Source organism: Macrobrachium nipponense, chromosome 42 (genome assembly GCF_015104395.2).
Source record: "Macrobrachium nipponense isolate FS-2020 chromosome 42, ASM1510439v2, whole genome shotgun sequence".
Taxonomy (NCBI): Eukaryota; Metazoa; Arthropoda; class Malacostraca; order Decapoda; family Palaemonidae; genus Macrobrachium; species Macrobrachium nipponense.
Genome location: NC_061103.1, coordinates 22,188,642 through 22,213,103, shown reverse-complemented (window position 1 = coordinate 22,213,103; position 24,462 = coordinate 22,188,642). Strand labels below are relative to the sequence as shown.

General features: G+C 40.7%; 1 protein-coding gene and 1 long non-coding RNA gene across 2 annotated transcripts; both read right to left on the bottom strand.

Moving 5' to 3' along the window:
- Window positions 1–4,810: 4,810 nt before the first annotated feature.
- LOC135213297 (leucine-rich PPR motif-containing protein, mitochondrial-like) lies at window positions 4,811–13,449 on the bottom strand. The gene is made up of 6 exons (XM_064247278.1): window positions 13,305–13,449; window positions 11,936–12,045; window positions 11,067–11,298; window positions 8,114–8,305; window positions 7,105–7,321; window positions 4,811–5,103 (listed from the first exon to the last, which is right to left on the bottom strand). Exons 2-6 carry the CDS (start codon window positions 12,004–12,006, stop codon window positions 4,811–4,813), a joined length of 1,005 nt encoding a protein of 334 aa, XP_064103348.1. The 5' UTR covers window positions 12,007–12,045; window positions 13,305–13,449.
- Window positions 13,450–13,454: 5 nt separating this feature from the next.
- On the bottom strand, window positions 13,455–15,899 carry LOC135213421 (uncharacterized). The gene is made up of 3 exons (XR_010314116.1): window positions 15,757–15,899; window positions 15,352–15,474; window positions 13,455–13,464 (listed from the first exon to the last, which is right to left on the bottom strand). It is a non-coding gene; the product is annotated as an uncharacterized LOC135213421 (long non-coding RNA).
- Window positions 15,900–24,462: the final 8,563 nt, after the last annotated feature.

Genomic DNA, 24,462 nt, shown 5'->3' with positions numbered 1-24,462 from the left:
CAGCAGGTGAGGAAGTGCCGTGTTAGCCGGGCCACCCCTCTGGTCCCCGTCCCGTAGTCTTCTTCCTTGCGTGGAGAAGAGAACGGTCCTGCTCCCGAACAGGAGCAGGGCGACCAGCGGAAGAACCCCCCGTCCTCACCAGAGCGCGACGGGCCCTTAGAAGTTCCCGAAGGAGACTTCTTAGGGGGGGGGGAGGCGACCTTCTTCTTCTTATGCGGGGGGAGCCTTAGAAGAAGAAGGAGAAGAGGCGGCAGACGACGACGACGACGAAGAAGACGATGAAGACGACGACGACACCTTCCTCCTCTTCTTCTTCTTCTTCGTCAACCTCCTCAGGACCGCGTCAGGTCTGTCATCCAGGACGGACGCCGGGGCTGCTGTTGCCGAAGCAACAGGGCCCGGACGTACCTGTCCGAACAGACCAGCATCGGGAGCAGCGGCGCCAGGAACAGGAAACAACATCAGCAGGTGCGAGCATCACAGGAACGGCAGCGAGACAGCAGGAGCAGGTACAGGGACAGCAGCGGTGGTCACGGCAGGTACGGCAGACTGTGTGCGGTTCCAGATGGCGAACCAGCGGCACAGACGTCCTAGGTACCGGTGAGGTCCAGGGGCGAGCTCTTCAGGCACATGAAGTCCGGTCGCGGCAGCACGGCAAACCCAGGTGGCGGCATCCACACTCCCCCGAGTTACGGCGACTGGCCCCTGCACCGATGTAGTAGGTGTTACAGAGACCGCGTGCTGGGTGTACACCAGGTGAGGAGGTGAAGCGTAGCCGGGAGTTGTAAGGGTCGTGGTGGTGGTCGTGACCGTTGCATGGGTGACCGCCACGGAGCCAGCGAGATGATAGAGCAGCCCCTGGACACTCGCACGCCCTGCAGCCCCAACGATGCCCACACCTGTCCGAGGTCATCCTCGCGGCAACCGCACCTGAGGAGGCAAAGTCGGGTGATAGAAGGATCCTCTACCCGCTCGCCGCGAAGACGAACGGATAGAGGACCCAGAGTACAACTCTACGTCAGGGTATCTAGCGCCCTCCTCCACACTCGACACGTCAGGAGGAGAAGAACCTAGACACCCCCCCGAAGGGGAAGGCGCGAGACATGGAAGTGACGCGGCGGCGGAAAGAAGACGAAGTGTCCGTCACCAAAGGAGTCGCGGGAGAGCTTTCCGACGACTCCTTTGCAGGCCTTCGCTTCTTCCTGCCCTCATACAAAGTCCACTGCGCCTCCGACCATTCATTACATACATCACAGGGCTCGGCTCGGGTGCATTCGCGAACCCCCCCGACGACCCGAGCACACAAAATATAAGAGGGTCAATCTCCGGGAACGATCGGAACTTCCCGCATTTGACGCCCTTCGATACCCGGGCAAAGTCTCCGTGGGGTTAGCGAGGCGAGGAGATTCCATCATAAATAGATAATTGATTGAAGCAATTAATATGAAAAGAGAGAATGATTGTACTTACAATAACTCTTTCATACACAATTACAACCAAATACTCAGAAAGCAAACGACGAGAAGCGGGAGGCAGAGAGCGTCGAACACACACGTCCATCCACTGCGAGGCCGAAAGCAAAAGTGATTTGTTTACAGCCCTCGCGCAAGCTGCGCGCTGTCGGACAAGCAGTTAACTACCGAAACCCCTTGTTCGAAAAGCTTACGACCTATCCAGCTGCCGCTAGTACCTTCCTATTGTAAAAGGACCGAAGGTTTGTATGCCGTGTCGGAACAAATCCCGGAGATAAGTGATCCAGAACAGGTTCTATTGCTCCTTTCTTGAGCATAGAAAGAACTTGTTCTTGTAGTGCTTCTTGTTTCCCTGGATCGCTGTAGTGAGCTCCAAGCTCTCTTGGCGATGTCGCAAGAGGTTGGTCTCTTCAGAAAAGGATCTTGTAACCTTCTTTGGCTACCTTGACGACCCCCAAGGATCTGCTCCCTTTTCTTGCCAAATCTCCCAAAACTTCTGGAGTCTGGCACCTACTGATGCTGAAGGACTTGTTGTTCATTGTTTAGTACTGGGTTTCGAACCCCTCTTGGACGGAGCTCTTCTTGCTCTGAGGCAGGACGAGAAAAGGACTTGCCTCGAAAGGGCTGACTAGTTTGCCTTGATTCCTTAGGGGTCTTCTTAACCACCTTGTTGGGTAAAAATTTCCTTACCGAGGAAGTTAACAGATCCTGCGTCGCCTTCTGAGTTAGAAAGCAAAATATCCTTGATAATATCCGCAGGAAACAATTGATCCGAAAGTGGGGAATAAACCAATTCGATTTCTGGGCGTTAGAGACGCCCTTAGCAGCAAAAGAGCATAGGAGTGACCTTTTCTTTTAAAACTCCTGCGGTGAAAAGAGATGCTAATTCATTCGCGCCATCCCTTAAGGCTTTGTCCATGCAGGACATAATACTGCTTGGGAGTTGAGAAGCCGTCGATTCATTATCTTCCACTGTTCGTCCCAGAGCCCCCAAGGACCAATCCAGAAAATTAAAACCCTCGAAGGTCCGGAAAATCCCTTTCAAGAGATGATCTAATTCTGATGGAGACCACCACACTTTGGCCGAATTCAAGGCATGTCTGCGGGAACTGTCAACAATGTTGGAAAAATCCCCTGGGAGGAGGCAGGAACTCCCAGGCCGAGATTTTCCCCCGTCGCATACCAAAATTCCGGACTTCGATGCCAATTTGGCAGGAGAGAAAGAGAACACAGTCTTGCCCGCTTCCCTCTTTTCCTTCAACCACGTATCAATTCTTTGAAGAGCCTTCTTTAGCCGTAATCGAAAACTTCATCTTCAAAAACGAGGACTTCTTCGGAGTTTTATTCTTAGAGAATTGAGAAAGGGGTGATGTCGGAGCTGCAGGCTGAAAATCCCCTTCAAAAAGTGAAAGAAGGCAATTCGTCAATTTCCTTATAGTCTGAAGAAGGTGCTTCACCTTCTTTTTCTTCCTCAGATTCTAAGTCTTCTATTTCCTCTTCTGCCAAAGACACGTCCTGTAAACCCAGGTCTTGCTGCAGAAAATCTTCTCCAACCTCGCGGGAAGAAAAACCGGCTCCTGCCGCCTGCGTCCTGCGTCCTTACGAGCTCCGAGGTTGCGTCCTGCGTCCTGTTGTTTCCGGGAAGCTTGCGTCCTGCGTCCTGCTTCCGTAACTTGCGTCCTGCTTCCTGTCGTAAACTTGGTCCTGCGTCCTGCGTAACTTGCGTACTACCCGAGACTCCGAAGCATGACGAGAAGGAGGCAAACCATCATGCGTCCTAGACGAACTTCGACGGAGAGTGCGTCCTTACGCCTCGTCGGAGGATGTTTCCGATGTTACCCCACGATTTAACCAAATCGGCTAACCTTCCTTGCATCTCTTCAAGGAAGTTCCTAGTCTCTGCTTCCTGGCGGGAAGTCTGAGCAAGCGGTGAGAAAGGAAGAACGAGGACGAGGACGGATTTCGTCAAAACGAGAAACTCGATCTTGAGTTCTACGATAAGGAGAAGATATCGGAGAGACTGCTCCGTATTCAGAAGGAGGGCTTCCTATCCAGAGAACCGTCGTACACATGAGGTCTTGCGTCTTGTCTTGACTTAAAGGATCTCCTCCTTTTAATCAGAACCACCTCTTCCTCATCACTAGAAGAGAAAATCTCGGGACTACTCCACCGTTCTTGAGGGTAACGCTCATTTTGAGGAGACGTAGGTCTATGCGTCCTCTTCAGAGGACGCGAAACTTCCGCATAACGTCCATACCTGCCTGACGCAGCACTATCTGTAGAGGAAAAAACACTTCCCAGTGTCGCCTTTCCTATGGCGCACTGCTGCAGCCTGGGACGCAACAGGACTGCCTGAACGGGACAACTGATCGTATGGGAACGCCCTCTCGCCTCCCTTCGACTGTCGACATGCCTTCTCCCATTGGGTCTGGGAGCTTGGCAGAGGCCTAGGTCTAGGAGCACGAGTGAGACGATCAGCCGCCCCCTCCACTACACTGACACTTTCAATCGTACCCACTTTGTCTGTAAGACGCTGAATCTGATCGCCCATTGACGCCAGGGCGGCAAACACTTTAGAAACAGCAGCGGGCGCAGGAGAGACCTGAGGAGAAGGATTAACAACTTCTACTTGGGAAGAAGGGGGGGAAATAACAGAAGTATTCAAGGCCTTACTAGAAGAACCTGACCTCTCACTCCGAGACACCGATCTTCTTACTCTATCCTTTTCAAGTCTCTCAACATATTTGGTGAAAGTCTTCCACTCCTTCTCATTTAAACTTTCACACTCATTACATCTATTATCCCAAGTACACAAAACCTCTCTACACTTCTTACATACTGTGTGAGGGTCTACCGAAGCTTTCGGCAGTCTCACCTTGCACCCTTCTTTCATACACACTCGAAATACTATACCAGAATCAGACATTATAATAACTTCCAATCGCGATTGCCAATCCAACTTTCCAATACGATACCCAATAAACCATCCAAGTACAGCGAAAGTCAGCTAACGAGTTTCGAATTCTAGCAGGGAACCAACAACGATGTTGCCGGTTCAGTGGCAGAAAAAAATCTGACGAAAATGGGAATGATTCCGAGCACCAGCGCCACGGGAGCGGGGTGGCGATCACCTGAACTACCAGTGATCTAGCGGTTGCCGCGAGTTTTGAAAATTCTGCCAGTGCGAACAGAGAATATAGCTATATATATACCTGCCAGGTAAGTGTCATACATGAAACTATCATTTCTCATTTTCCATTAATTTCTAATGCAATGTTTAAGAGACACTGAATGTATAAATGCAACCTACAAAATATGCTCCATTCTTAATGTTACAGTTATTCTTGTTCCTTGCTCTTGAATATTAAATGCCTAATATATTTTGCGTTAAAGTAAACAGTAAGATACTTACACAAATGGGCTGCAGACACTATGTCATTATCTCCTAGGTAATATGCAACAGATCCATTAATGATAGAACCAACACTCAATCCACTTTCTTTAAGTCTCAGGATAACCGGCTCTTCATCCTTATCCTTCTCCAAAAGTGAGGGCATGATATACTCACGGCAAGTTTCAAGGCTCACAGGGACCTCTAATGCTAACATTTCTGAAACTGTTCTGTACAGTTCTGGAAATAAAAATTGTAAAAATTTAAGTGCTTTCCCTACTTTAATTCAAGACATGAATAAGACACAATATACTACTTTAAGAATGAGGAGAACTCCTCTCATATATATTTCTCTAAATACCATGTACACAACAAGCCTTAAGAAATAGGTTAATACTAAGTCAGTTGCATGGCTTAACCCTTAAGGGATGGGCTAATTATACGGTGGGCCAATTCAAGAAACACATCAATGGAAAGAGGAAGATATGCAAATGCACATGGTTTAAGAAAAAAGAAAAAATTCAACAAATTTTTCCCCACATTCCAAGGAAAATTGAAAGTAATTATTTACAACCTTGTGTGGGGCCTCTTTTACAAGACACCCATAAAAATATGCTAATTCTACCAAGTTATGCATGACTTCTCTAATAATCTATTTTATTTCTAATAAAATTATAATTACAGCATACACAATGTCATAATAGATAAGAACTAAAACCAGTAACAAACTCTGAGTATATTTGTTGTAAGATATTTATGAGATTTACCGAGATGGGGAGATGCAGTAATTTTTTGGGAGGTACACATGTGTTTTCTAATATTTCTTTGCAAAATTACAATTACAGCCGACATACTATCATAAAAGATATGAATTAAAACCAACAGCAATCCATGAGTATATTCAAGAGCAAATAAATAATAAGAGAGGGCAACACATCCCCCAATCAGGTCTCAAGGCATACTGGTCACCCTCTCTCCTGTGCTGAGCTGCTTCAGTTGCCACAAGTCATTTACTGACCATTGAAGTGGTATGAGTATCTTATCTGCTAAATTCATCCAAATTGTATGGTGTGTAATATATCAATAATCATAAGAGTTAGCCCTTCCATCACTCAAAAACTGCAATAGATCCATACATACTCATATGATGATGCCCATCCATTAAGAGTTAGTCAGTTTATAAAGCCTTTTATTGCAAAAACTTTTTCCATTATACTTTTCTATTAAATGATCAAAACCTTAGTCCTTCTCATCTCAATAACAAATACTGCATACACTATATCATCATTTGTTTTTTTGCAGTAATTGCTTTTTTATTTCCCTTTACAGTGGACTCCCCGTATTTATGGGGGATGCATACCAGACCACCCAACGAATAGCCAGAATCCACGAATACTTACAACTCCTATAAAAACCCTTAAAACTGCCTGTTTTGTTAGTTCAAACTTTAGAAAAACTCACTAAAAATGCTTATACCTGGTTTTTTTAATAGTTTTATCACAAAGAGTGCATTTAATCATGAAAATTTAATTGAAAATACAGTATTTTTGGATATTTCTCATTGAAAAATACTGTGACTGCGAATATGCGAATTTCCCACTAATAATGGGTAAATATGGTCCACAGAGAAATCCACGAATGTCACAACCACAAATACGAGGGGTCCATTGTATATCTTCAAAACTGAGATCTAAATAATTTTATAAGAAAAATATCCATAAATTCCAGTTTTTTTATTAATTTCATCATGATCATAAAATGCATTTTTTGTGATAAAACTATTAAAAAAAACAAGTATAAACATTTTTAGTGGGTTTTCTTGAGTTTTAACTAACAAAATAGGCAACCAGCTGGTGCTTAGAAAATATCCTATTGTAAAGACCGAAGGTTTGTTCTGCATATGAACAAAGGCAGTTTTAAGCATTTTTATGGGGGTTTCAACTATTTACGGATGCTAGCTATTTGCAGGGGGCTCTGGTACGCATCCGCCATGAATACGGGGGGAACAACATACTGAGAACTTACAAGGAATTGTGCTAAAAAGCTGAGTTAACACCTTGACAGTTAGGTGAAACTACTTTACCAAGTGAAAGAGGAAAACAAAACCCTTTATGGCACAGGTGAAGGCTATTTAATGTTTAAAGGGTTTATATAAAAACTTTGTTGTAAAAAGACGTTTTTTTCTATAAGAAGAGAAAAATTTCTACAATATAAGTATCAAACAGATGCACAGATACTCACTTTCCTTATCTCCTTCATTTGAGCATTGTACAAAAACTGGCCAAAAATAGTGTGACCTCACAGTGCCTCCATCTTCCACAATCACTCGCATGAGAGGCAATGCCAGTTCTGGCCTTCCCATTGAGAGAGCGAATTGCAGGCATCTCTCCATTGCGTACAGGTTCAACCCTTCTCTCTTCATTTTCTGACAGTACTGAACTATAGTAACAACTGAATACTGAAAAGTAAAAAGTACTGATTAAAATTTCAGAAAAAAATACTAACTCGAGTCTTTAATGCTAAATATAAACCATTTCAGAAAAATCAAATTTTTCGTAGCGAGTGAACCCTGAGGGTTTTCGGGGGTTATTGTGTAGGATTCTAAGACTAATGTTTCTTGGGGGTTATTATTTTTATGATAAGTATTTACAGTTCCCTCACCACCAGAGACACTGTTTTTTGCCTATTAATTTCCATCCATCTTTATAGTCTATTCCTAATTATTCCTTTACTTAAATACTAATATCAGTCTATGAAAGTGACTCTGTGGTCTTAATATCACTCATAATCTGGAAACAAACCACTTTATCACCAAAGATAAATTTAGTTACATTTTAAATAACTAAACACTACATACATATTTCATTTGCCAGATAATGGCACTGTATGAGTCACATATGTAAAATAGAGTCTTCAAAGAAACCTTTACGTCATTTGATTAATATCGTAAAATTTCTCTAAATTTCATTTCATCCCCTGAAACATTTTACACAACCTATGCCAGCCACACTGTACTAATCTTCAAAGAGAAGATGGTTAACACCATTCTAATTAAAGTACCATTTCATTTAAAAGTTTCTCACCTTCCCCCCTGGATCAAATTTCTAAAAAATGAAAAAAATAAAAACTTGTAAAAAGCATGACAACACAGTTGAGTAACCAAGTGCAAAGGGGGCCGTATGGGGCTATCGAGACTGAGGGGAGCTGGGAAGAAAATTTAGGAGGGAGACAGCAACAAGCAGATACTTACCAAGCCAGACCTAATGAGTTGTCTTAAAAAGAAAGTTCCGACAGGAGCAATTTCCCCCTCATGATTTTGAGGTACTGGCATGGTTTCAAACATCTGGTAAGCAACTTCATCGCAGCCTGCATTAATCAGGCGATAAATCAGGTTCATTGCATCTTGTTGGTATCCAAAGACCTTTTCCAGTTTTTCAATGAACTGCAAAATTAAAAAAAAATTATATACAAAATATGTCAACTAAACATAAAAGTATTAAAACTGAGAAGCTTTACAGGCACATTACATGCTAGTGACAGTCTACCATATTTAATTAAATTTCATATCACACATTGCTTTATGAAGACCATACAAAACAAATATATTATTTCATATACATTAGAAACTAGAATATTTCCCTATCTCATTTTCTGTACAATAAATTACTGAGAGAGAGAGAGAGAGAGAAAGAGAGAGAGAGAGTTACAATGAGTTACAAGGATTAGGATGTCTCAAAGACTTATTAGTCCATCCAAGGAGACATCGTGTGCCCACTTATCTCTAGTAGCAGTGTTCTAATGATTTTGGCAGGTTTTCTTTTAAACTCTTCCACACTGTTGCTGTTTACGACTTCTGGTGGCAGTTTATTCCACGTGTCACATACTTTGCAGGTAAAGATGTCTACAATGGGATGCATTGTATCTCTTTAGTTCCAGTTCCATCCATTGCTTCTTGTCTGGTTTTGTTTAAAGGGGAAGAGAGAGAGAGAGAGAGAGAGAGAGGAGAGAGAGAGAGAGAGAGAGAGAGAGAGAGAGAGAGAGAGAGAGAGAGAGAGATCTCTGACATATACTAACACTGGAACAAACCTTAAGATAAGTCTTTTTTGGAAAGCTAGCTTAGCAATGGGAGATAATTCTGTTTTGTTTTATATTTACAGTTTCCCTTATCTATTACTGCATCAGATTAATAGGCACACTGAGTTTACAAACACTGGCATGCATCATTAATGTAAGTAGCCTGAAAAAATAACATAAGACTCTCAAAACCAATCATCAGCCTTCACAACTGATCAGATTACATTTTTAGAGCAGCAATGCTGTAGCGAATAAACATATAAACTCTCCTACTACTATATAAGTACATGAAGTAAAACTGTCATTGCAACTGAACAGCTTTATAGGCTACCTGCCTAAATTAGTTTTACACTGTGCATTGGGGCCCTGCTAGATTGCGGTTCAGCAATCATGGATTCAGTACTTCGTGTTTTTTCTGTGAAACGTATCTCCCAATATATCGCGGGGAAATACAGTAATTAACGGATTTTTTCATACAGCAATACTTACTAATTACTGTATCTTTCTTTGATTTTTGTGACTAAATACATTTTTGGATAAAACTTTTTTTTTTTTTAATTAAATTTCAATTATCAATATTAATGTAAATTCAGTCAAATATCAATCAAATGTTAAAAAAATCCCTCAATATTGCTTTATCATTGAAATATGTACTGTATATGAAAAAAAAATTATGTTCTCTCTCTCTCTCTCTCAGATAAGAGAGAATTTTTTTATAAATAAATGATTTACTAATTTTCAAATATTAACGTACATACAACATAATATCAAAATATAGTCAATTACGAAGATTTTCGTTCAATATAATTGTTTACCCTGATCTTTTTCAGTCTCATCTTAGGGGGAGGGATGAGAGCATAACTTGTCAATCATCTTGACATATGGTTAGCACCTGGGCAAAGTCTATCTCTCTCTCTCACTGATATAAGAAAGAATTTTTATGCATATGTAATATGTATGTATATTTGTTTTGTAAGATAATAAGTGATTTAGAAATTTTCAAATATTGATATTAATGTGAACACAGCAAAATATCAATATGAGAGATGGATGAATGTGGTTGATAGAAATATGTATACTGTAATACTGACATTTTTAATCGTTTAACTGATATTAGAACTCAGTTCAGCTTTCCCAACTGCCACCCGGCCCCTTCCTCCCCCCTTCCCTTGTGTGTGTGTGTGTGTGTGTGTGTGTGTGTGTGTGTGTGTGTGTGTGTGTGTGTGTGTGTGTGTGTGTGTGTGTGTGTGTGTGTAGCAAATTACACAGCAGAGTATAAATGAAGAGTATGTTACCTCGATGCTGATTGGCTTGTAGCACACAACGCTATTGCTGGAAGGATTTACAAGAGCCAATCACAGAAACTGGATATTAAGCTTTGCTAGTTGCTGATTGGCTTGTCAGCTTCGATGCTTTGTAAGAAGTTTCACATTTTTTTTTATTACTGACCTTAGTTTAATGTTCACTGATAATGTATATTTTTATAACCCAGTTTTGTAAATTAATCTTTTGTTTACTTTTGTGTAATTACTGTCACTTGTATATTAAATATTTTAATGTTCATGTGTACTTTTGTTTATCTCCCTCTCTCTCTCTATTCAGGGGTAATCTCTATTCAGGGTAACTTGCTTAGTTTTCACACATGGCTCTGGGCTATATATTAACAATAGTGTTTTAGGATAATAGAGTAAAGGTATATATTTGTTTGAACTATTGAAATAAGTTTTTTAAAATTTACATTAGTATTTATCTTTGACAGAAATTGTAACTGATCTATGATTGTAACTAAAAAAATTTGATGTGATATCCTGTTGAGCCAAAGAATGAAAAAGTCCCTACAGTTATTAACTTATTTTACTAAGTCAAAGAAGGCATGAAAAATCCAAAGATTTTCATACAAATCTTGAGATAATGGGAGAGGTCACTGTAGGGTCACTAGAGGTCACTGCAAAATTTCAAGTCCATCGGACGAAGGGAACAGGTCAGGAATTGAGTTACATAATTTGACCCAAAACAGATGGACAGATGCAGTCAAGGTAGACAAAAGTATGTAAAAATAATTTTTATCAAAAGCTGAGAGAATACTTTTAATTTACTTTCAAGTTCTGAAAACACCTTTTAATACTTACTACAGATACATGCTGACTGTGACCCTTGGAAGCCAAAGCATAAATAACTTCCATGTATTCACGATTCTGCAACGAAATATCTGATGATTCACATTCCTTTACGACTTTTTCTAGGCTTTCCATATCACCCTTTTCAGCATAGCCAACCATTAAATTCATATAAGTTTCTGCACTTGGAGTCAGTCCAGAAGTTTTCATCACACCCAGGACACCATGGGCACTTTCCATGTCACTGAAACAAAAATATACAACTTTATGTATTTCAGCCAAATACCTAAAATCTTGAGAATACAGCAAATCTACATTTCTAACACTGCATTAACTCTCTTCACACACTTCTCTAGCTTTAAGCAATGCAGGTATCATGAATTAAAAAACAACCCTTTGATCACTTATGACTTGCTGGTGAGTCAATGAAAACCTAACCTGAGAAATAACAGAATGTCATATTTTGGATCCTTTAATATGTCTATAAACAGTTTTGGGGGGATTTGCAACTCCTATTGTGCCTTATATCCTTTTCATTCTTTTATTTCCTTAAAGAAGCCACAATAAAGCACAAGTACTGTATTCTGATTGAAAATGACACCAAAATAATTACCACAGTATAAACAGTAATTTTACATGATGAAAAAAGTAAGATTTTGCTAATCACAGCTTTATTCTTAGAACAAACAAGACTGTGACTGAAGGGATTAATGTTTAGTGGTTGAAAATACGTTTGTCTTTTCCTTTTTAGCTATACTATGTTTCTCCATAAAGTATGTACTAACCAATTATTGGAACCTGATTAAACTCAACACAAGGAATTTGAAATAAATCTTTCTTTCAAAGCCATACTACTAAAACATATAACTCTTGAAACTTACTTGGATCGTGCATGACCAATGATCAGGGAGTTAAACACATATTCATTGACAGGTAATTCCTTTTCTTTCATAAACTCCAAAATTTTACTAGCACCTTCTATGTCACCTAGCTGGAAAGATAAAATAAATTGGTTAGGTTGTCACATGCAATTCAAGCTTCAGTTACTTATAATGAGAGAGAGAGAGAGAGAGAGAGAGAGAGAGAGAGAGAGAGAGAGAGAGAGAGAGAGAGAGAGAGAGAGAGAGAGAGTCCTTCTCAAGAAGTTAGGACACGACAATGACAAGGGATTCCGCATGACACACGTACCACAAACAAGTTTAGAATATAAGCAATGGCAGGTGTATAACAAGGTTTTGCGATAAAAGATGGCATACTGTTTATCACAGTAACATAGGAAGTTACAAAGGAGTGCAGAAAGGAAAACACTATGCTCCCTATAATATATATATATATAGTATATATATAGGCATAGGGATGTTGTGCTATAGACAAAGAAAAAGGTGAACTCAGTGGACAGTGAAAAAATGGGCTGAACTAGAATTGTGATTAGAGTACAAAAGGCCCCAGCACTGCGTCCTACGAGGCCATTCAGCACTGAAAGGGTTTAAAAGGTGCCAGCAATTGTAAGAAGAGGATGGAAAGTATGATGGAAGAAAGACAATTTGAATAGAAGTACAGTAAAAATATGTAATGAAAGGGGTTGCCTCTAGTGGCCGAATGGACGATACAAAGAACCTGCCTACAGTTCACTGCAGGAGGTGCACTGATGGCACTTCCCTATAGGGGAAAAAGGGCAGAAAAACAATTAAGACAAAAAAATAGTACATATGGAAGGAATAGCAGCAGGGCAAAAGACTAAAAGTTAGCAGGCAAGCAAGAAGAAAGGGCATAGATGAAGATCAAGACCAGATGGGAATTCAGGAAGAACGAGCAAAAGACTGGAGAGATGGGAACATAAGTCACATCTCTCTCCTTAATGGGAAAATCTTATATAATTATGTTAATGAACTTTTAAAAATAAAAACACTTACTATACTATGAAGAACAACTAAATAACTTAAAATTATTATTTAGGCATATACACTCTCTTAACTGAGTGAAAGGCAACACTGGTATATTAAAGAAAAGGCTGCCAAGTTTTTAAAAAGTTTTACTTATTATAAAATCCTGAATTAACTATATACTGCGTAACTTTGCAGCGTTTACCTTTACAACTGAAAGTTTAAAATTTACTAAAAACCTAAAACAAATTATGCACTTAAAAATTTCTTATTGCCAACTAATCAAAATTACAAACTTTTCCCAATTCTTAATATTTGTACTTTATTAGTAATGACCAAACTAAAAGCATGAAATCTAAGTACTTACTTGACAGTATCGCAATATCAGTCGTTGGTATGTAACTCTATTTGGTTCAATGCCAGCCTTTTCAAGGGCGGATAAAAATTCGATGGGTGAAAATTCATGTCCATTTTCAATGTAGACTCTTAGTAAATGTATTGTAATGACTAATATCAAGGGGGTACATCTAAACACCAAAAAAAAAATTAATTCTTAATACAATCCTATTTTTCCTAGCAGTACAGAGTCACAGACTTTATATAAGAATATGCCTCTACACAACTTACAAATTGTTCTAGGTGCATGGTAACAAGGTAGTTGATAGTAAGTGGGTGAGTGGGGTTTTGCCATCAAAAAGCACTTTTCTTGTGTATCTGAGACTGACCTGGTTGAGGTGACATTATGATAAAAGGCTCTTGTTTGTATACCTAAGAGAAATACAAATTGCTTCCAATTTTGTGAGTTGCTCCTTTCCTGTGAGAATATGAACCATCAACTTTACATAAAAAGATTCACTCCGATGTGCGAGATAGTCTCTAAACTGACTGGTAAGTTACTTTCCACTGAAAATGTCATGTTTCCAGTTGGCCAGTGAGCAGGACTCCTGTAACTTCCTATCTGATCTGGCATCAGGATGACAGATTGATAGGGCCCTAAGCTTGAGTGAGAAATATCTGGACTCTCACTCTATTAAGAGGAATAACAGAAGTCAAATGGCTGCTAAAATCTGATCAATAAAAGTTTATGGTTTGAAGTTAAAACTCTAACCCACCCACACCTCACTTGCTAAAAGGGAGAGCAGTGTTGCATCTTATACATTGAAGCTGCCACCCACACCTCACTTGCTAAAAGGGAGAGCAGTGTTACATCTTATACACTGAAGCTGAAGACTTGGATGATTGATCATGTAGCTTACCTACATTTGCGCACATTCCAGCACAATTCTGGTCAAAGCTGCTGCCTCATAGAGAAAGGGAAGGAAGCAAGAAACCAACCACTCAGCCATTCAACTCTAGCATGCTATTCTCCTAGTACCTTAGACAAGATATTTTTCTGTCCAAGAGGAGCCTGGGAGACTACACAGCTTCCACTGGTCCAAATGAGAAGATATCCCGAGAATCTGATGGCTCGGGTCCCCAGGCACCTTGCAGGGATAGCAGCGTTGTCTGCAGTTCCAAAACTGCATATACATCTCACTCTAGCTCAGGTCCCTAAACCCCATTATAAAAGTTAAAATTCACTGCTCCTCTGCTCAAGTGATCAGAAGTATAGCATTTCCAAATGGAGATTCAACTTACCAGTCAGACAAGACTATCCTTCCACCTCAGGAGTGAGCCTCCTACAAAAATGGTGATAGTTTGTATCTCCATCCGCACAAATCACAAATTTTTAGAATACTAACTTGTATTTTTCCAGTGAATACAAACCATAGCATTTTATTATAAGCCCGCTTCAACCATCCTGCACAACCCCTGATGCTGAAGGTGCTTAATATCAGGAAGTGAGTAGGTTCCAGTCCGGGCCCCCCGCCCCCCAACCATTCACCCATCTACTACCAGTTAACTACCTTAACATGTTTAAATAACAATTTCCAGCTTTATTGTAGAGTAATCCTATAGGAAAGGCTCTGGTCCGCATTTCCATGGAAATTACAAATAATGTGATACTACATCAATATCTGTTACTGATATGTGACATCAATATGCAATGATAATCACCTGGCACACACACACTTTGGCAATATCAAGCTATCTATTTAGGTTTTCTTTAATTTCTAATTGACGTCCATTTTTTGTATCCTTTAGTAAAATGGCTCAGCAATGTGCCAAGTATAAGCTACTGGACTTCAATATCTCCAAAACAGAAAAGTACATGACTTATTTATTAAAGTTATTGATTCAATATCTCCAAAACAGAGAAGTACTTGACTTAATCATCTTAAAAGGCAACTTCCAATTCATCTTCAAGACAACTTCCGAAGTAAAAGTGATCTTAAAAACAGAAACAAGTAAAAACAGAAACAAGCTGTCTAAATGGCTTCAAGTTATAAACTGTGTAATGTAATGATACATACTGAATTTTAAGAGAGTATCCCAGACTTCTTGGACAAGTTTGTTCCGAACTTCTGGAAGCTCTTCGGTCAATAAACTACCTAAACAGCGCAGCACCAACAATGACTGGGTACCTGATGCGAATTCTGCAAATGAAAGGGATATAACACTTGATTAAAAAATGAAAGGAAAAAGTACAATTTTTCTATCTTACTCCAAACTGTAAAGTGAAATCACATTAACACATATTTAAACACATACCATATGGATGACTTTCATGCTTTTTTTACGAAAAAACACTAAGTCAACCACATGAGCTTTCCCAACTAAATCTACACCACCACTAATGGATGCATCATTATGAAACTTACAACACTAATTTAATTTTCAAGAATCAGATAAATATAAATACTATACTAAAAACTTACTTGTGTACTTCAGCTCTCCAATGACATCCTCAACCTCTTTCCTGGAGATTCGTCCTGTTCGTCGTATCTCGGAGTCAATTCGGTACAAGACCCTATCAAGCTTCTGTCCAGCCTGAGGAGCAAACTCTACAGCTTTTTGTGCGGATCTGGAAGTGAAATAAATTTTAAAATTTGGCTAATAACAAGTCTTGTTTACAGCCCCACTACTATATAGTTAACTGAACATCACAGGCGATTACTTAACCTTATTTTCCGAGGACATAATCATGGAAAAAAACAAGAATGTAATGCATCCTTGCATCATGGCCACATACCTTACCAGCAGTTTCCCTTTCTACTACATTAGAAACAACTACCACAAGCTGCTGAACTGTTATTGACAAATTGCACATATGAAATGACAAATTTTAAAATCAATTTGTATTTTTCATAAATAACAAGCCGTAGTCGTTCCTCTATGGTTTTTGGCAGCCAGATGTACAAAAAAAATTTTAAATAACAAAGTAAAGTTGAACTAAATAACGAGTAAAGTAAACAATTTAGGGAATAAAACTTTGCAGTTTCGTCGTCTGCTGTTCGTAACTGTGTTTGTGGCGCGCGCACTTAGGAACCAGGAACAGCAACTTGTTTAAAGTGCAATGTGGAGTGAATTGAGACCAAAATGTGTATATAATAACAATCATATAAGCACTGTGGAGTTTCAGTTGTGATGGCAGTAAGGATAAAAACCACCGATTACAAGGTAAAAATAAATTCAGTTCAAACCATGACCCCGGGAATAAAAAGTTTCATACTTTCAGTAATATAGGCAACAAAATGTTATTGTTATAATACAATTAAGTTTGTTCATACTTACCTGGCAGATATATATATAGCTGTATTTTCTGAAGTCCGACAGAATTTAAAAATTCGCGGCACACGCAGTGGGCGGCCAGGTGGTAGTACCCATTCCCGCCGCTGGGAGGCGGATATCAGGAACTATTCCATTTTCTATTCATATTTTATCAGTGCCACTGTCTCCTGAGGAGGTGTGGGCACTTTAATTATATATATCTGCCAGGTAAGTATGAACAAACTTAATGTATTATAAAACAATACATTTTTGTTCATGAAACTTACCTTGACAGATATATATAGCTGAATCCCACCTTCGGATGGTGGGAAGAGACAGAATAGGATTTTTGGGAAACTAAATTAAGTAGATGATATACATCTTGGTTCCTGACCTGTTAGCATAGCCGACTTCGTGATTACTGTCACCAAAGTCTGCTTCTGCGTTACTAGAGTTGCCAGCGAGGTAGAGACCTGTAATGCTGGTGCGCTCTAGATGATCTGTCAACTGGGGGCGTGACCACAATGTGACTAGACCATATGACCATACTTCTGAGGGCACCGAAGCTAAAACCACCACCTGACCTAACCTATCAAAGTTAGTTCCATAACTTCTAGGCTAAAGAAAAGTAACGCGCCTCAAGCGACCAACCCTTCAAAGTTAAAGCACACCTATCCCTTTTCTATAGGATAGGATTCGTGTTGCTTCCTGCACCCAATAATATATCTACGGATATGTATGGTCTAGCGACTTACGGATCTGAAATGTCGTCTTCACATCCCGCCGTCGGGAGTGTGAAGCGAACACAGAGTTTGCTTCGCTAAAGCGTGGCACTCAGGATGTTACTGAGTGTCATGCTCTGTTGAAATGCTTCCGAGGCCGCGCCCTCACCTCTTGAGCATTCATTTTAAGAAAAAATCTCAAATCTTTATGCAAACATAATGAATGAGACCTCTTAAAAGAACTCCTTGGCTATAATGCCAGGGTGGTTCTTTGGAGGATGAACCAGTCTGGTCTGTTTTTGCGGAACAACGCAGCAGATTGTTTTTAGGTGTGAAGCGAACCCAGAGTTGCTTCGCTAAAGCGTGGCACTCAGGATGTTACTGAGTGTCATGCTCTGTTGAAAAATGCTTCCGAGGCCGCGCCCTCACCTCTTGAGCATTGATATTAAGAAAAAAATCTCAAATCTTTATGCAAACATAATATGAATGAGACCTCTTCAAAAAGAACTCCTTGGGTATGATGCCAGGGTGTTCTTGGACATGAACCAGTCTGGCTTTTTACGGAACACCGCAGATGTCTGTTGACCTTGACTTTCTATAGTTTTTTTTATCAAGATAAAACTTGAGAGAATCTACAGGGTACAGGACTCTCTAAATGCCCTTGCCCAATAATTTGTGCCATAAACTTTCGGTCTCCAAGCCTTCGGGTCAAGGGTTAGGGACAGTTTCGTTCTTATCAAGAACGGAAGGCTTAGAGGACAGACCGCATTATGTCCTTTAAAGCCAAAAACCTTGATGATGGCTAAAACCAAATCACTAACCCCTTCCTGCCGTGGCTAGAGCGGTTAGAATATTAGCCTTTCTGGTCACGTGTATTAAGTTCGCAGAAAGGATAGGTTCGAAATGCTTTTGGCATCAGAAACTCAGACTACGCTAAGTTCCATGCCGGACCTGCGATCCAGAGAATTTCAAGATCTCCAACAGACCTCAAAGATCGTGAAGCTTTGTTGTTTGACAGAACCGAATCTCTGAGCCTAGAGGCCGTCAACAACATATTTGCATATTCCCCATAGTTAGGAATTCTAATCTTATCTCATACTTCATACGGAAGATCGAACCATAACGAAATTCACCAGAGGTCGAGGTGGAGGAACAGTTCATTTCCCTTCCACTATCTCCAGAAACGGCCCCCTCCGATTGAAAAAACTGAAAAATAGGCAGCACTGCTTTGTCTTGGCCAAGAGACTGCTAATAATCTTGAAGATCTTATCGCTTCTCGATAGTCTGAACGCCTTCAGACTCAGAGAGGAGAGATATTAGATACTTCACTAAGTGACGATGTTAGATTACACCGATTCTCTCGGGAGGGTCTTTGGACTTCCTGAATTACCTGACGCCCTCTGTGAATCCAACCTCTTGAGGCCAACATGTGGCGACTAAAGCTAATCCTCCTGGATCATGAATAAGGGGGAACACTTAAGAGGAAGCTCCTTCGTCTTCAATTACGAAAAACTTAACGAAAGGACGCCCTCAGTCTCTCCCCTCATTTTCGACATACTTTCTAAGTGAGGATTACTCAGACGTCAGTAGTTGTTGCCTTCGATCGAGAAGACCCGCACGGACGTGCATTAGTTTAACGAACCTCTTGAGGATCGTTACGTCCGTGCCCAAGCCCATAACCAATTCTCTCTTCTCGAGCTATGAGAGAGCTGAGAAATTATCCGAGATGATTTTGGGCCACTCGATCCAAACTCACCCTTCGAGGAACTGGAGAGCCGACCAATTTGGCTTCCAATTCTTTCAGACAATGTGCCAGAACATCTGTTCCTCTGTTCGGATGTCTGGCACCCTCTCGCTATCACCCGAGGTGATCCTCAAGCCGTTGAGAGAAAATTAGAATTACAAGATCTTTGATGTTATTCCAATTTCTTCGTGAGTAAAATTTGTAGAGGTCTGAATTGCTGTTTATTCAGGGAAAACAAGCTTCTCCAGCGAGGAAATGGTCCCCAGCAAACTCATCCATTCCCTCACTCAGCCTGCTTCCTTCCCTAAATAAGGTTGCGCTTTGCATAAGCAGGAGAGCATTATTATAGTGCTATGCCGCGGTAGATTCGTACCGAATGTTACCGTGCAGTAAACCCGCACCTAACAAGTATAAGAGATATCTTGTTGAAATTTTCTAAGTAAACGGCAGGTATGATCATTCAAGATTACTAGAAATTTCCTCAACCCGAGGCTAAAATCCATGATTGTAGGGCAGAGAGACGGTTTATTCAGCCATTCCCGCAAGGGAGAGAGACGTAACCAACCGCGCATGACACCGAGCTAGCCGGTACTGCGTAGATCACAGTAACAGCAGCCTTGATCATCGTCTCGCACTATGTGCCTGAGTTGCCAGCTACTCCTTTTACGAAGGGATAGGTATGAAATTATCGAGCAAAGGAAACTCTCAAGCAGGCATATTTAAACGAAACAAAATTCGCTAAATACAGAAGCTGAGTTGGTGTTGTTGCAGTTTCAATTAGAATACTTCTCGTCTAAGTCGCAATCCGTAGAATAACTAGGATATGCGCCTACCCCTCGGACAATTCAACTGCTTAGTAGAATCATCTCGCGAGGTTAATAAACGTAGTATATTTATAGTATTCTGAACAACGATCTCCATCCTAAATTCTTTCCTTCAAGAAAACAAAATAAGGATTGGAGATCGACCACTTCGATCTCTATCAAAAAGAGTGAAGGAGAAGTCTTCCTCGAAGGAAGCTTCAATGGTGAACAGAATACTATCTTGCCTGAGTTGCCAGCTACTCCCTTTACGAAGGAATAGGTATGATATTATCGACGCAAAAGGAAAACTCTCAAGCAGGCCATTTAAACGAAACAGAATTCGCTAAACTTAATACAGAAGCTGAGTTGGTGTTGTCGTCACAATACCTGAAGAGTTGTTCTTACTCCGAAAAAACTCTTGGAAGGTTGAAGGGAGTGTCAAATAAATACATTAGAACAACAGTTCTTCCCGGCTTCTATCCGCAGAGGTAAATACGATATGCGTATATGAATTGACCCATGCGTTAGCAAAATGACGCAAAGATTTAAAACTACGTAAGTATTGTAGTAATTTGAACATCGAATTCTCTACTACCTCTTTCTTCGACGAGGAAGAGAGAAAGAAAGGAAAACGACTGTCCACGTTCTAATGAACGAGACTATTAAAAGAACTCCTTGACTCTTTGCCAAGACTCTTTTCCAAGAAACGGGAGTAATATTCGAATAGAGATCATCAAGAGAGAACCGAGGATCGAAAAAGACCGTTCAATGTTCTTATGATATTGGACTAAAGACTTCCTGGATAGTCTACAAGTCTTTCTCTCTGAACCCCGGATGAGCCTCTGAAAATGAATGAGAGCTCTTCCGAAATTTGTTAATGAGTTTATCCGCTTAAACGATAAAAACGTTAAAATCTATGTCAATGAGAAACTACGTACCCCATTTATGAGGGGTCCCCCACCACTTAAATGACAATGGGGAAAACGTCCTGACTTGACAAAACTATTAGCACTTTGCTAATAGGGGAAAACCCTTTCAACATGACCGAAAGTCACCCAGGAATCCGAGTATATAATCTTCCCGATTCTCAAGAAATATCGATGAAGAGGAAAGAGGGATCGAAGAAAAAATTCGGGTATGTTCTCTCCGCTAACTCCGAATCCTTTTAAAAATTTCTGTAAAGAAATGTCCTCAACAGCAAATAGACGCCTTCAACAAGTCTTTTCTCTCGCAAAGCGTCCTGCCGAGCTTCCACCGAAGCGTCCTGGCGAATGTCCACAAAAGCGTCCTGCTGAGCGTCCTCAAAAGCGTGCTGAAAGGCCGTCCTGCTGAGCGTTCCTGCTGAGCGTCCTCATAAGCGTCCTGCTGAGCGTCCTCAAAAGTCCGTCCTGCTGAGCGTCCTGCCGAGCGTCCTCAAAAGCGTCCTGCTTAGCGTCCTGTGGGAAAGCGTCCTGCTGAGCGTCCTCAACAAAACGTCCTGCTTAGCTCGAGCGTGTCTGAGCAGAGAACACCAAGTCTTATGAATGAACGACGTTTCGAGAGGAACTCGTGAGCGCCTTGATGCATGCAAGGCCCCCGCCAAGAGGCGTCCTGGCGAGAGACCCTTGCCAACATTCTCAATGTTATGACGAACCGCGTTGTGCGTATGACATTGAATATTTTTAAGGGACGTTCCTCATGCGAGTCTCCATGGAGAGCCGCACGCTGCTGAAGATGTGTGAACACTAAAGGAAGACGTATGGTTTCGTCTTCCGCAAGGTGCTTGCCGAGCGTCCTGGGAGAATGTCTCTACTATCGGACGTCGAGCACCTCCAAAAGCTTCCTCACGTCTAAATTGCCCTTCTTATGCCGACCAGAGACATAAGTTGTTTGACTGTGCAAAGCAGCTTGCCGGCCGGTCAAACTTATCAAGCTTGCTTTTTCGAAGAAAGTTAAAGCGAACGTTACAATAACGTATACGGGAGCGCCATGAGGAGAGGAGACGAATACTGAGTTTGCTCACCTCCAAAAGGTGGAATCAAGAATGTCCTTGATTACCAAATTCTTTTGGAATGCTAGCGAGGTTGAAACAGCTCTAACTCATGAGCGTTCACTCGCAGGAGGAGGCTCAAAATCACTCTTCTGGCAAGATGAATGAACCTCCTTAATAATGTATAAGTGATATATACATGAGCGTTCATATACATGAGCTTTCACTCGTAGGAGGCTCAAATCACTCTTCTGGCAAGATGAATGAGCCTCCTTAATAATGTATAAATGATGTTATACATGAGCGGTCACTCGCAGGAGCTCAAATCACTCTTCTGGCAAGATGAATGAGCCTCCTTAAATGTCCCTTAGGAAAAGAGCCAGAGCATTCTTCTAAAAGGGAAAATGTGGTCCTCTTTACTCTTTCATCCTCTCGTGACGAGAGAGAGGACGTGAAGCGTCCTCTTCTCTAAAGCTTCTTTAGGGGGCCGTCGAGTCCTTCCGAGAACTCCAACCCCTGTGTGGGAGGACGCCTCGGAGGACGAGAAGCAATCCTTCAAGATTTGTGCACGTGCACGATCTTTAGCAGCCTGGGAAGCGTCAACAGGTTCTGCCGAAGGGACGCCAGATCGGTGGGAAGCCCCGTAACCCTCTTGCGGCTTTCGACATGCCCTCTCCCTGAGTCATGGGAGTCCGACAGAGGTCCAGGCCTAGAGGCATTATGGGGCGATCTGACGCCCCCTCCACAACACAAGGGGGCACTACACTTCACAACATGATTGGAGAGCGAGCACTTTAGTCTAAGATTACTTGATGTAATCCTCAAGCAGACACTTCTTCTAGGCCCGTAAGCCATACCACAGGGTTAGGCAAAATAAAATCTACAGGAGGTTAGAAGGTTCATTATTTCTACTTCTGTTTACTGTGGAGGCAAAAACTCCTGATTCTAACACGCTCTAAAATGCGTATAAATGAATCCCTCCTTCTTCCGTAATCAGTCACACATTACACTAATTACTTATGCAAAGAAAACATGTAAACGTCATATATACTAAGCGAGTGGTCTACCGAAAGTTCCGGTAGCCTTCACCTACCATGCAGACAACAAAGTCTGAAACTAGGCTAACTAGCTTCAGACTCAAATGCAATGAAAAAATTTACGATAGCGTATGCCTAGCCACCAATCCAAGTTAATAATCGAAAGAATAATTAGGATACTTAAGTGGCTAATGAAGTTTCAAAATCCTAGGCGGAGGTCTGTAAACAGTTGTTTACCGACCGGCGACAGAAAAATATGAATAGAAAATGGGAATAGTTTCCTGATATCCGCCTCCCAGCGGCGGGAATGGGTACTACCACCTGGCCGCCACTGCGTGTGCCGCAATTTTTAAATTCTGTCGGACTTCAGAAATACAGCTATATATATATCTGTCAGGTAAGGTTTCATGAACAAAATATTGTTTTATTGTGCTGATTACAACTGCAATCTTGAGTAAGATCAATAAACGTTACATAGGGGGAAACACCAGCGACTACCAACCCTTATCACAGTGGACAGGTCTCATTCACTTGATATTTAAATGGTGAAACAAGAATACAATTACAACTCTAAGCATACCATTCAAAAGATGAAGTTTCATCAACATAATGTGATATATGAAGCCCCATAAGAACTAAAATAAGCATGTGACGCTCTTCGTAATATGTTTTCAAGCAGTTTTTGAATCCAATATGGCTGCTACTGTGTGGATGTACAGGTTCTGATCAGTGACAACGACCATCTTTCCCAGCCTTCCCACACTCATTTGAACAATGTTAGAGTATATATTAACGTTTATTGATCTTACTCAAGATTGCAGTTGTAATCAGCACAATAAAACACATTTTGTTGCCTATATTACTGAAAGTATGAAACTTTTTATTTTTATTCCCGGTGTCATGGTTTGCACTGAATATTTTTCATTTTACCATTGTAATCGGTAATCGGTGGTTTTTATCCTTACTGTCATCACACTGAACTTCACAGTGTTATTATACACAGTTTTGGTCTTAATTCACTCTACATTGCACACTTTAAACAAGTTGCTGTTCCTGGTTCCTAAGCGCGCCACAAACAGTTATGAAACAGCAGATGACGACGCTGCAAAGTTTAGTTCATAAATGTTTACTTACTGGTATTTAGTTCAAATTTCACTTTGTGAGTTTAAAAATTTAATTGAATCATGTAAATTATCCTTTTTGTGCAACCAAATTACCCCGAAAAACTACAGATATTTCTAAAGTAGATACAATCCAATGTTTCAAACTTGTCGTACATCTGGCTGCCGAAAACCAATAGAAGAACGACTACGGATAGTGGATTATATATATTTTTTTTTTTTTGCTTTTTTGCGTTTTGCTAGCACTTTTCATTGATTCTAAGTCTATATTAGTAGTTTTTGAATTTCTTTAATAACTGTATGCCAGAAATAAATGTAACCTTTAATGTTTGCATGCTAGAATGGCAAAATCATCGTTTGCCACATTAGTGGAGGCTTCACACATACGCCGATTCATTATTATAAACTGTTTCCATGATTCTAGGTTGTCATATTAATGCAATAATGATAAAATTGCTTATATATATATATATACTTC